Genomic DNA, 14,103 nt, shown 5'->3' on the forward strand with positions numbered 1-14,103 from the left:
GAGGTCAAAGCTTCTGAGCAGTCTCTCAGGTGGTTGGTCGCTGTGTGTGGTTGGTTAAGAGCCACCACTAGCTGAGTGTCGTCCGCATAGGTGACAATTTCTTGTCCGAAGGGGCGGACGATCTCAGCTAGGGGGCTCATGTATATATATTAAAGATAGTCGGGCACAGAGAAGAGCCCTATGGCACTCCGCAGCCAAGAGGCTTGCTAGGGAAGGTGATTTTACCCTGGTAGACCTGGAAAGAGCGATCTGATAAAAAAGACTTGAACCAAGTCAATGAATTTCTTGTGACTCCTAGGCCGGCCTGTCGATGCAGTAGGTTGTTATGGTTAACAGTATCGAAGGCAGCATTTAGGTCGAGGAGGATGATAGCTGCAGAGCCTCCTTGGTTAGTGATCTTCCTTGCCTCCTCTGTTACTGCAATGAGAGCAGTTTCGGTCCCATGCATGGGACGGAATCCCGTCTGGGAGGGGTCCAGCATGTGATTTGTCTCTAGGAACTCCGCCAATACTTTGTTAACATGTTTTTCAAGAATCTTGCTTAGCCAGGGCTGTAGGGAGATTGGTCGATAGTTCCCTGGGTTATCTGGATCTGATTTGGATTTTTTGAGGAGGGCTTTGACCATGGCCTGCTTCCAGGGGAGCGGGACGATCCCAGTAGATAGAGAGGAGTTAAGCATGTCAAGAATGGTGGGGTGTGCCTGGTGACTGTCAGCAGAGTACGCAGGGGTGCAGGAACATTGGGAGAGCCGGATTTCACCTGGGTCATGATGGATTGTAGGATAGTGGAGTCAAGAGGTGGGAGATTTCCAAGTGTTGCTGGCAGCTGAAGCCCTGATGTATGTGGAATGGTGGTCGGGGTGAGGACCGAGTCAGGGGGAAGGAGGTGTAGATGGTTTGAATTTTTTGGAAAAAATACTCTGCAAGGTTATTGCAACGGGTTTGTGCATTAAGGGGGTCTTGAGGTTTTTCTGGGAGCTTGAGGAGGGTCTTCGCGATTTGATAAATGTCTTAGGCCTGGAGGCGGCTGCATTAATGTTCTTTTTTTTAAAAAGTTGCCTGCGCGATTCGGATTTCATTTTTATAAGTTAGTATCACTGTTCTATATGCGACTTTATTGGCGGGAGACCAGTCCAATTGCCATTTCCTCTCCAGTTTCTTGCAGAGGCGTTTCTTAACCCGTAGACCAGAGGACTACCAAGGGGCGGTCTTTGTGCTGCGTTTGGGTTCAGTGTATTTTAAGGGGAGTACATAGTCCAGAGAGTCCGAAAACATTTAGTAAAGTTTTCGTTAGCTAGAGTGGGCTCGGCATTGTTGGGTGGTCTAGCGGTATCGAGCCTTGCTGCCCATTCAGCTAGGGGGAGTTTTGACCAGCCGCGTTTCCTCATGGTGACAACGGTGGTGGGAATGGGGAGACCCAGGAAAAGGGAATGAGGAAGTGATCTGTCCAAGGAAGAGGGGACGTATTTCCCACTAGGAGATCTGTACAATTGCTAAAGATGGGGTCAAGAAGATGACCTTTGGAGTGAGTGGGGTTTTGCACTAGTTGTTTAAACAGCAGTGCAGAAAGACTGGCGGACATTTCTAGGGCGCTCCAGTCCGTAGTATCATCAAAATGAATGTTGAAGTCTCCTAGGAGTGTGAAATTTGATGGGATGCAAGCTAGGTCGGCTATCGTGGAGGGCTGGGAGTTGAGAAACTGACCCAAGTTCCCTGGAGGCCAGTATATAAGCATTCCTGAAAATGTACTGATGGGGGAGAAATTTATTGAAAAGGAGAGACTTTCGCAAGCCGGGATGGAGTTCGGAGAGGTGCGACACTCGTAGCAATCTTTGTAAATCACTGCTAAGCCCCCTCCTCTTCCCGTAGGGCGATCTTTATGTAAGGTTTGTTATCCTTGTGGTAGGGCCTGGATAAGCTCAGGTTCAGAGTGGAGCCAGGTCTCTGTCAAGAATAGGATATCTGGTTTTAAGTCATCTAGTAGCAGGGATATCTCTATGGAGTGTTTAGGGAGTGACCTGCAGTTAAGGAGATACATGCTTTGCTGGGAATTTATGGATGGCGCGTCAGGGAGAGGGCAAAATCGACAGTGTGGACAGGATGTGTATTGGTCTACTGAGTTCCAGGTTGAGTGGCAGGGAGCAGAGACCTTTCCCCTTAGTTGAAGTAGGAAGGTAGAGCTATAGCTCCTAATGTGTGCAGGAGAACGGGCAGGGGTCGTGGCCCCTGTCCCCGGCTTGCCTTTGGTGTGCCCGCTGCGCACGTCCACTGCTTTACGCGAGTGACTAGCAGAGTGCTTGTCCAATCACGCTGTGCCCTCCTCCCCTCTAGCCCGGAAGTTGTTTCTGTGGGCACGCCTCCCTCCACATCAATCGGGAATAATTCCCGTGGTGAGCCTGGGAGAATGCGGGTGCCGGGTGTCATGGGTGCAGGAGGGTAAGTGGAATTAAATCTTTCCTTTCGAGCAGTGAAGATAGTTAAAACAGATGTGGGGCTTTTTAAAATGAGCAGTATTGGTGAGGAGGTCTTAAAAACAAATGCAACAGTTATTATTACACATCAGCAGTGCTTAAGATTTCTAAAGGAATAGTACTGTGAGGAGAAGCAAAGTGTTCTGACCACAGTGCTTGTCTACTACCTTCAGTGTTTCCGACTCACAATTTGCATTTTTTGCAAATCGCAATTTGCGAGTCGCAAACACTGATGTACAAGTGTATGAGATACTGTTTGTGATTCCCAAATGGGTCGCAAAGGACCTGCCCCATTAATATTCATGAGGCAGGTCACATTTTCCTCCCCATTGGGAATGGCCAGCACTCACAAGGATGATGCCCGGTCAGCAGACCACCATGTCTGTGACTGCTTGTTCAATAAAACAGTATTTTTTAATGCAGCCAGTTTTCCTTAAAAGAAAACAGGATGCATTTAAAAATAAAATTAAACGTTCAGTTAAGTTTTTTTAAGAGCAGGCAGTGCTCTTAAAAACATTTTTTTGTTGTCAATCACAAAGGGGAAGGGGTCCCCTGGGGACTCCTTCCTGTTTGCATCTTGCTTACCCCCAACTTGAAATTGGTGGTAAATTAGATTGTTTTGCGACCGCGTTTATGGCCAAAACAATCTTATATCCCCCTGAGACTTACTGTTAGGAAGGAGCACCTTTGACACGACCCTTCCTAATAGCGACCCGTAAAAACAAGTTTAAGAGTCGGTAACAGGTTGCCGACTTGCAAAGTAAGTTTGGTACATGCTATAGTCCCGTTTTACGGTCACAAACGGGCCGATTTCCCATTTGCGACCGCTAAACACAGTCGTACATCTGGCCCTTAGAGTCACAGCAGATTCAGGTTATGTGGGAAATTACACCAAGACTCAAGTACAGCAGTGGATTTCCCAGAGGACAAAGTTTAAGGTGGTGCACACATCTTCTTGAAGGCCTGTAGTTCATAATAGCTAAGTTGTAATATCTAAAAAATAATATTGAAATGAAAATACAAACATATGTATAACTAAAACATGAATATACTGTTTTACACTATAATTCTAAAAGGCTTTAAAAATAAATTTAATTAACCAATTCTAACACGCTTATTAAGCCCCGACTGCACTTCAAGGAACTTGGATCCTAAGTAAAATCCAGGTTATGCTGAGAGTCTACCATCTGCAGGGTCTGACGTCAGGTGTAGGCAGCAGGCACTCAAAGACCTTAGAACAAATAGAGGAACTGAACATTTTGCACTCATCAAGAATGCAATAACGTTTTAAATACCATTACTGGAATTGTCCTGGTCAGTGGAGAAATGTAGTCAACTGCTGTAATGTTGACACGCAAAAGCTAAATGCAGAAAAACAAGTGTAGAAATAAATAAATAACTCCAATCCAATAAGCAGGAATTGAACCAGTGAAACATCATGGCACCAAAGCCTTTTACACAAAGCTGGCCATAAGCAAATGTTTGAGGGAATGCAAAGGAAGACTGCTACCAAAACCAACCATGAGCCAGTTAATAATCATACTATCTACAGCCAAAGGCTTGCAACGAGTTCCCCACGTAGAAATCCATAGGAATCAAAAATTCAAAAATTGAAACAAAGATTTGGAAGAGGAACTCTCAGAACCACACCTGGTGTGAGACAGAAGGAATATGAGGTATAGACCTCAGAACAGATTGGATGACACACCTCAATAAAACGAATGGGCTCTACAATCAATGTTCGTACTATAATACGTCAAATAGAATATGTACACACTGAAGAAAAACGAGCGTTTCTTTGGAAAACCTCAGAAATGCTACAGTGGAGTAATTATAATGGTGCAAAAAACATTTACAGGCAATATAAGGTATGCGAAGTATAGAAAGACAAATGTTCAGAAAGTTAGCATATTGACCATGACTACTTATTAGGGACATCCATTTTTTTAAGTTATGCCTCACTATCTCTTAATCTCTTACCGGGCTGGAAAATCAAAATGGTGGGGACAAAATCAAATGATTGTGTTAGGCAGATTGCATGAATAAAATAAATATTTCAAATTTTTCATTTAAAAGGGCTTCTTTTTTTTTGGGGGGGGGGGGGGGGGGGGGGGGGGGGCTTTTAAAATATTAAACTGAGAAACCGGACACAAGTATAACATTTACATTACTCAATGAAATAGTTACCTTTTCTGAGGAAATAACGCACAGCAAAGTGGTGTTGCAAATACCAAGCTGCAAAAGATAAAGAACAGGATTTGATTAAAATAAGGGTCTCTGACTTTTTCTACGATGAGAGCTACTTCTGATCCATGAAAAGCATCCACGTTAACAACAGATATTACCAATGGCACAAAGGTGGCTGCATCAGATTTCAGTAAGATAGTGGCCCCTTGATGTGGGATTACAAATGATGACCAGCCCAAAGTGTCAGGTGAAGTTTCCATCAGTAATATCATGAAAAGTGGTAGCATTATGAAATACCTTTATATGACTGATGAAAAAACACAGCCATAGCTGCAACTGCCTTCCGGTACAAAGGAAATAATAATAGCAATGCAACTACCCAACTTAATATGAATTATCATTCAAATAGCAGCTTTAAATATTTTTAGAAAATGGAATCACTTCGCGTTCTAATATTAATTAGCACTATTACGTTCTGAAATACACGTTTTGTATCAAAAGCACACATATTGGGTAATTAAAAAAAATTGCATAAAAGAACTATTTCTGCCGCAAAACAGCAGTTTTCCTTTCATGGTCCCCGATGATCAACATGGACAGTTTCTGCTTCAACTTTCCATTATTTGCCATTGCATGCATATACAGACACATGCACACTTTACCAAATACATGTAAACATGTCCACACATGTCATACCTATTACCCATCCCCTGAAACAAGTGGCTTTGATAGCTCCTGAGCTACTTGATGGAGATAACTGGATTAAACACTAACCCCAGCACTGGATAAAACACCACCACACATATGTTGGCAAATATTAGCCTCTGTTTGCTGCCAGCTTTTGATGTATTTCTCCATGGGACTCAAGAAAATAACATCAGTGTCATTTAAACACTCTGTGCCCGATTCACAAAGGTAAGCTTACACTTTCGTTTCAGTAAAAAATACAATTTTTAAAAAGTGCTATTCACAACCTACAAGTTTAATTTTGCTGATATAAGCCGGAATTTTTATTGTAATCCTGGCCATTCTTTTGAGTCCCTTTAATGCACACCCTTTTGTTTTATTTGCAGTGCAAATGATATGAACCCTATATGCATACATGCGTCTGGTAGGCATCACATGCTGGCAGGATACAAATAGCGCATTGCAATCGTGTGTTTAACAGAAAAGAGTATTTGCGCACTTTTGCAGTATACAATTTTCTTCCAAGTATTGATTTCACATTCTGCAGGCACCATCAATGTGCATGGCATCTCTAGTGCAGTCCCACACATACACTTTGCAGTAATTACCAATTATTTCTGCAGAAGTACAACTATTGCATTGCCAACAGTACTACTGGTGTTAAATATGTTGTGTAATGTTCTTACTTGTATCCCCTTGCCTGTATGCATTTATATTATTGAGAAAATTAAACATTCAATAATATTTTAAAAGCATATTCAAGCCATGGATAACTCTTGGCAAAGTGTTCCTCATCAATAACGAACATTTCCTAATCTTTCATTAACTTTAACTTTACATACCATTGCTCATTTCACATTAATGTAAAACCCTCAATTTTTTACTTCTATTTTCCAGCACTAAGTTCAAAATTGCTTCAATGTAGAAAGAAACAAACCGTGGGAATGTTTCTGTTGCATTGTCAAAAAACATGAACAGTTTAGAAGGTGGCACCTTAACAACATTCACGTATCTATGGGCAATTGGTATCATTGTAGCCAAACAGGACTAATGGGCATACATACAGAATTTAGGGATTGCGATTTTCTAACTGCGATTCTTATGTATTGCAATTAGGAAAGTGCTATTCCTAATGTACAAAAACGTACAACATTTAAATAGCGATTCCTAGTGGCTCTCAACCCATTAGGTATTGCAGTCATCACAGGGATGGTGGCCTGCTGGGGTCGGCAAACTTCCATGTTGGTGATAGCTTTATAATACAGCATTTTTTGTAGAATGTTTTCCATAAAGGAAAACAAGATGCATTTCAAAAAACATAAAATGAAACCTTTAAGTTTCATTTTTTAAGAGCATGCAGAACTACTGCTTGCTCTAAAAAAAGGTTTGTTTCAACATTCATGAAGGCAAAGCCAGGGGTCTCCAAGGGACCCCCGTCTAATTTGCAAATGGTTACCACCGCCTTTTAGGTGACGGTAAAATATGAATGTTTTGCGGGAATAATTCATAATACTATGATTCTGTATTTGGAAGGGAGGCCCTTAACACGCCTATTTCAATTACCCAATCACTAACACGAACTGCAATTCGGAAACGTGTTACCAAATCGCAATTTGTGATTTGTACATTTAAAGAAGCCTTTTTGTCATCACGAACAGCCTGGTTTTCGACCGCAAAATTGCTTTGTACATAAGCGTCATTGTTGTATATTGTGAAAGACTACTTCCCATACATCCACAAAGAGCTCCCTCCTTGAGTTGTAATGTAGCTGAATATTTTCATGATATATTTAGGTTGGTAAGCTCCACACTTAAAGCTACAAACATCGTCTTAATAAGGGCTGTTCTATAAATGGGTTTCAGATCCTGTAAAACCAGAGCCTTAAATGTTTCACATGGACCGAGAGGCCTGAAACTAAGACTTTTGTAGAGTGAGTGTGGGTTTCAGCTTAACCATAAATGACAGTCACTTACAGTCTCGTTGCCGAGGTTGGTCTCAGGAGCCTTTGCCCCATGGTATCTTGCTTAAAGCAACCTCTAACAATAGGTTTTTATTTTTGAACTTATTTTAGCTATTTAACTTATCACTGCTTACTCTTTCCCATTTTTGCCCGGGTCCGTTACCGATCAGCAGGACGATTAAGATCGGGTATAAACCAATAAATATTTTCAATGAATTAGATGTATTGTTGATTGTAATCCATACCCTAATCTAAACTTCCCAATTCCATGTCATTTTCAACACATATGCATATTTTTTCAATTCTTATCCCAAAACCAAATTCATATCACCCTCTCCACACACGTTTTTTTTTATTGCAGTTTTATATAGCGCAAACATGGATAAAGAGCATTACAGTGCACAAGATTACATCACACCTTTTGTCTGGGCATGGAAAGATTACGCAGGTACGTATGTATGCATATGGTTTATATATATATATATATATATATATATATATATATATATATATATATATATATATATATATATATATATATATACTGAAAAAACCATAGGTTTCACACCAGTTATAGTTAGGTGGAAATTTTACTCGCATAAAACCATTGCAATTCCCACGTTATAGTTAGTTGGACTCACTATAACTTGTGCGTGCAATGCACGGCTGATGACGTCACATATTACATCCCTCATGACATGGTCAGTGACATCACTCATGACATCACTGATGACATCCCAAATGACATCACTGATGACAACAGCCTTGTGACAAAGTGGCAGACCTCCTATCAGCATAAAATAACCTTTGACACACACATTCAAAAATAGAAACTAACATTTTCTTAAAAAAGGAGAAACCAATACCAATTACAACAACTTATTAGGTAATTCCAACATCTACATACACATCCACTCATTCACCAACAGTTCTATATAGTCACTCATGCATGTACTTACTCATGTACTCATACACCTATACATCCTGTTACACACTAATACTCATCGATATAGTTACTCACACACAAATTCACACATGCAAATAAACTATCGAAAAACCATTTACTTGATTATACTGCTATATACACACCACTACACATACTTCTACAGAAACGGAAACATATTTACTCTCTTAAACAATCAATTATAAAAACACATACTCACTAACCCACCCATACACACAATCATCCACCCATACAGTCTTGCACACATGCTGTCTTCAAAATACATACAAATAGTGAGTCACTCATTAATGCATCTGTGCTCTAAGTAATATCCCCCACCGAACCATACAGACACTGATACGGATACTCAAAAAAACAACTAATAACCCATATACACACTCATGTAGCTACTCACCAACCCATGCAGCCACTTATACACAAAGTGAGACACAGATACAGATAGTTAAATATTTAAACATTACTCGCCAATATATGTATTCACTAAAATACATTTAATAAGTCAGTTAACCAATCAATTTTACACACAAAAAAACATCCATTTAGACATTTATTTACCCATTTATTCTTCCATCAACCTTTAGATATACATATATAAAAAATATTTATTTTTCAGAAAGATACACATTCACTGGATGAGGTCATCAGTGATGTCATTTGAGATGTCATCAGTGATGTCATGAGTGATGTCACTGACCATGTCATGAGTGATGTAATATGTGACGTCATCAGCAGTGCATTGCACGCACAAGTTATAGTGAGTCCAACTAACTATAACGTGGGAATTTCAATGGTTTTATGCGAGTAAAATTTCCACCTAACTATAACTGGTGTGAAACCTATGGTTTTTTCAGTGAATTTAATAGGTTTTTTAAATGCTAATTCCTAACTATAACTGGTGTGAAACCTATGGTTTTTTCAGCGAATATATATATATATATATATATATATATATATATATATATATATATATATATATATATATATATATATATATATATATATATATATATATATATATATATATATATTCTATGGCAAAATGAAACCCCTCATTTTGTTCCTTTTCAAATTAAATGTATTAAGTGTTACCACTTTATTCCAATCAAGATGACTTCAGGTGTGCCATTCTTTTGTCATAAGTAAGACTGTTAGCGTTCTAGTTGTTCTTTAGAACACTCTGGGACATTGTCATTGGGCTATAGTTGGGTTACATCTGGCTGATATTTGGGCTACATTTGGGCTCTTTTGTCTCTGGTGGCCATCTTGGGAGACTGCATATCAGAATTTTTTTTAATGAAATAAGAGGATTTGAGAAGTCACTCAAAATGTGCCCTAAATTTTCTTTCTTCAGCACTAATCATAATTTCTATGGCAAAATGAACCCCTCATTTTGTTCCTTTGCAAATTAAATGTTTTAAGTGTTAACACTTTATTCCAATCAAGATGACTTCAGGTGTGCCATACTTTTGTCATAAGTAAGACTGTTAGCGCTCTAGTTGTTCTTTAGAACACTCTGGGACATTCTGTCATTGGGCTATAGTTGTGCTACATCTGGCTGATATTTGGGCTACATTTGTTTTTTTAGTCTCTGGTGGCCATCTTTGGGCTACATTGGGCTACATTGGGCTATATTGGGCTACATTTGGGCTCTGACATATATATAGCCCAATGTAGCCCAATATATATTTTTTCAAAGTTAATTTTCGTAAAAACCACTAGAGCATATATCTTGAGACATAGCAAAGGCACATCGGGCTACCAGTCCCTACAATTTTGCCAAGTTTGGTGGAAATCCATTCAGCCGTTTGGGCTAAAAGTGAGGTTGACTGCCCTATGGAAATTAACATAGGGAAAACACGTTTTGGGACCCCCCTTTTATCATATTTTCTGTAAATTCACATTATCTTTCTCAGTCATGTGAAAATGAAGTCTGACATTCTCAGTAAAACATGTACATCCAAAAAGGACAGAGACTGTCAGTTGATTCCTTTGTGTTCTACTGCAGCCTCCTAGAGTGTTCTAAAGAACAACTAGAGCGCTAACAGTCCTACTTATTACAAAGGTATGGCACACCTGAAGCCATCTTGATTGGAATAAAGTGGTAACTCTTAAAACATTTAATTTAAAAAGAAACAACATGAGGGGGTATATTTTGCCATAGAAAGTATGATTAGTGCTGCAGAATGAAAAATTAGGGCACATTTTGAGTGACTTCTCAAATCCTTTTCTATTTCATTAAAACATTCTGACATGCAGTCTCCCAAAATGGCCACCAGAGACAAAAGAGCCCAAATGTAGCCCAAATATCACCCAGATGTAGCCCAAGTATAGCCCAATGACAGAATGTCCCAGAGTGTTCTAAAGAACAACTAGAGCGCTAACAGTCCTACTTATTACAAAGGTATGGCACACCTGAAGCCATCTTGATTGGAATAAAGTGGTAACTCTTAAAACATTAATTTAAAAAGAAACATGAGGGGGTATATTTTGCCATAGAAAGTATGATTAGTGCTGCAGAATGAAAAATTAGGGCACATTTTGAGTGACTTCTCAAATCCTTTTCTATTTCATTAAAACATTCTGACATGCAGTCTCCCAAAATGGCCACCAGAGACAAAAGAGCCCAAATGTAGCCCAAATATCACCCAGATGTAAAGAACAACTAGAGCGCTAACAGTCTTACTTATGACAAAAGTATGGCACACCAGAAGCCATCTTGATTGGAACGAAGTGGTAAGTCTGAAAACACTCAATTTAAAAAGGAACAACATGAGGGGGTTAATTTTGCCACAGAAAGTATGATAAGTGCTTCAGAAAGAAAAATTAGGGATCATTTTGAGTGACTTCTCAAATCCTCTTCTATTTCATTAAAAAAATTCTGACTTGCAGACTGAAACATGCACTTTGAATACCAGCAGCAGACGTCCCTGGTGAGCAGTAGCTTTACTACAGTGATCTAATGTGCAACTAGAGTGCTAACATTCAGAATTTATGGCAAATGTGTGACACATCTGAATGCCTTCTTGATGGAACCAAAGTAAACAAGCATTGAAAATGCAATAGATCTCGCCCTCGTTTAAGTTAAAGCCATTCTGTTTGTAATGAGGTGGCTTTTTAGCTTTGCTTTTATTAGTGTGTTTTCAACTTTCATGTAAATAACATGCATCTGTATGCATATAAGTATATGTATGCATGCATTTATGTTTGTATTTATATAGATATACAGATGATATATGTTTATATATGTATGTATATATATATATATATTCACTGAAAAAACCATAGGCTATAGACCATATATAGTTAGGAATTAGCATTTACAAAACCTTGAAAATTCACTGAAAAAAACATAGGTTATAGACCATATATAGTTAGGAATTAGCATTTACAAAACCTTGAAAATTCACTGAAAAAACCATAGGTTATAGACCATATATAGTTAGGAATTCGCATTTACAAAACCTTATTTTACTCACACAAAACCATTGAAATTCCATATATAGTTAGTTGCACTAACTATATATCGCGCACCCGCAATCCACTGCTGATGATGTCACATATTACATCATTCATGGCATGGTCAGTGACATCACTGATGACATCACTGATGACATCTCAAATGACATCACTGATGACATCACTGATGACAACATCCTGTGCCTGTATGTTTCTGTAAAGTTAAAATATGTCTTACATATTGAAGAATGAGTGGATGTATAAGTGTCTGGATGAAGGATTTAGTAGGTGCATGACTGACTGTATGAGTGAGTGAATAAATGTGTCTCACTGAGTGCATGGGTTAGTGACTAAACTGTCTTAATTTGTGCATCATTATGTCTGTTGTTCTGTAAACTGTTGCATGTGTTGATAAGTAGCTATATGAGTAACTATATGGGTTATTGATTGGTTGCCCAAGTATTTGTATGGGAGACTGAGTGTGTGTGTGGGTGGCTGGGAGGTGTATGACTCTGTGCATAGATGTGTGAGCAGTTGATTCACTAGATGTATGGTTTCAAAAGTGCATGTGGAAACAGCTGTATGGGCGGTTGACTGTGTGCATGAGTGTATTGGTGAGTGAATGGATATCTCAGTGCTACATGTCAAAGTAAGTACATATGTAAAACACAGTACATGTGAGAGTTGACATATATAAATAACTGTGCATAAGAGCCAGTGATTGTGTGAGTGGCTGTATGGATCATTGTGAACTTGTATCAGGGATTGTATAAGAGAGTAAATATGTGTTAGTATATGTTTGAATAAGTAAAGTTTGTATAACTGTATAGTTGAGGAAATGGAGGTGTGATTGATTCTTTGCATGACTGACTAGGTGTGTGAGTAACTCCATGGATGAGTGACAGTCTGTGAGTGTCTGTTTACACTGATTGTATCTAAGGTTATATTAGAGTCTGAAGAGGTTCATCGTATTATCACATGAATGATATCATCAGTGATGTGATCAGTAATGTCAAATGAGATGTCATCAGTGATGTCATCAGTGATGTCATTTGAGATGTCATCAGTGATGTCATTTGAGATGTCATCAGTGATGTCATTTGAGATGTCATCAGTGATGTCACTGACCATGTCATGAATGATGTAATATGTGACATCATCAGCAGTGGATTGCGGGTGCGCGATATATAGTTAGTGCAACTAACTATATATGGAATTTCAATGGTTTTGTGTGAGTAAAATAAGGTTTTGTAAATGCGAATTCCTAACTATATACGGTCTATAACCTATGGTTTTTTCAGTGAATATATATATATATATATATATATATATATATATATATATATATATATATATATATATATATATATATATACACACAGCCCATAAGTGAATAAAACTTATTTGGAATTTGAAATTTTACGGAGTCAGTGCCTTTCTTAAATTGTGAAGATTGGAGTGTTCCTGATATATATATATATATATATATATATATATATAGATCTAGCGCAAACCTAGTCAAAAGTGCAAAGCTCTGTACATGGTCAAAGACAGACTTAAAGTCAGCGAGAAAGAGGAGAGTTGCGATGTGCACAGTGAATGCACAGTGATGTAGTGTACTGTCAAGACATAGGTCAACTCTTTTCGAAATAGGAGCAGTGTTGGGGCAGTTGATGGATAATGGTATGTCCTTTCAGATCCTGGATGAATAGATGGAAATGGCCTGCTTCCTTTTTACTGTTCTTAATCTGCAGTTGATTGTGTTCTGGTTGTGGGTGTGCTGAGAACCGCCAGAGTTGGTGCTCTTTTCTACAAGATAAGCATGCTTGATGGTCGTGAAAGCTTTGTAAATGGTGCTGGTGATTTTGAAAATAGTGCGGTTCGCAAGCGGAGCTATTGGAGATTTATCTGGATGAGGGTGATGGGATTTCTTCAGGCCTTGGATGAGATGTGCTGCGGCCTGTAGGACATGCAGAACAATTGATTTGCCCAGAATCACACATTGGTGAAACAAGGCTGGGACTCAAACCTGGTCCCAATTCCAAATTTGTTGGCTCTGGCAACAACTCCTCCATTGCTCGCTCACTCACTCTCCCAAGCACGCACTTCTGCGTGGGTAGATTCCGTTTGCAAAGATCCGATCTTGCAAGCTAAAACTTCTTATTTCTCCAAGAAAATTGTAGACTCAGCCTCTAAGGCAAAAGACATTTTCTCCATTGTGGAAGAACTCTCGCACCCAGATAGGATTACCATTAAACCTCCCCCCTCCCTTAATTGGTTTTTCATTGAAAAAATCGTTCAAATTAAAAACAGTATTTCTTGTCTTGCCCCCTCTGACTCATCCACTCCAGCCACCACTCCTGCTGCCCATAATCCTCA

At 39.0% G+C, this 14,103-nt stretch overlaps 1 protein-coding gene across 1 annotated transcript in view; it reads right to left on the reverse strand.

Annotated features, from left to right (window-relative positions):
- Positions 1 to 14,103, reverse strand: part of LOC147703010 (sideroflexin-1) — a 232,257-nt gene that overhangs the window by 14,610 nt on the left and 203,544 nt on the right. Inside the window, exon 11 of the mRNA XM_086931570.1 lies at positions 4,658 to 4,705. Coding sequence (XP_086787696.1) covers positions 4,658 to 4,705 — 48 coding nt within the window. The remainder of the gene's footprint in view (positions 1 to 4,657; positions 4,706 to 14,103) is intronic.

Source organism: Lissotriton vulgaris, chromosome 7 (genome assembly GCF_964263255.1).
Source record: "Lissotriton vulgaris chromosome 7, aLisVul1.2, whole genome shotgun sequence".
In the NCBI taxonomy this organism is placed as follows: domain Eukaryota; kingdom Metazoa; phylum Chordata; class Amphibia; order Caudata; family Salamandridae; genus Lissotriton; species Lissotriton vulgaris.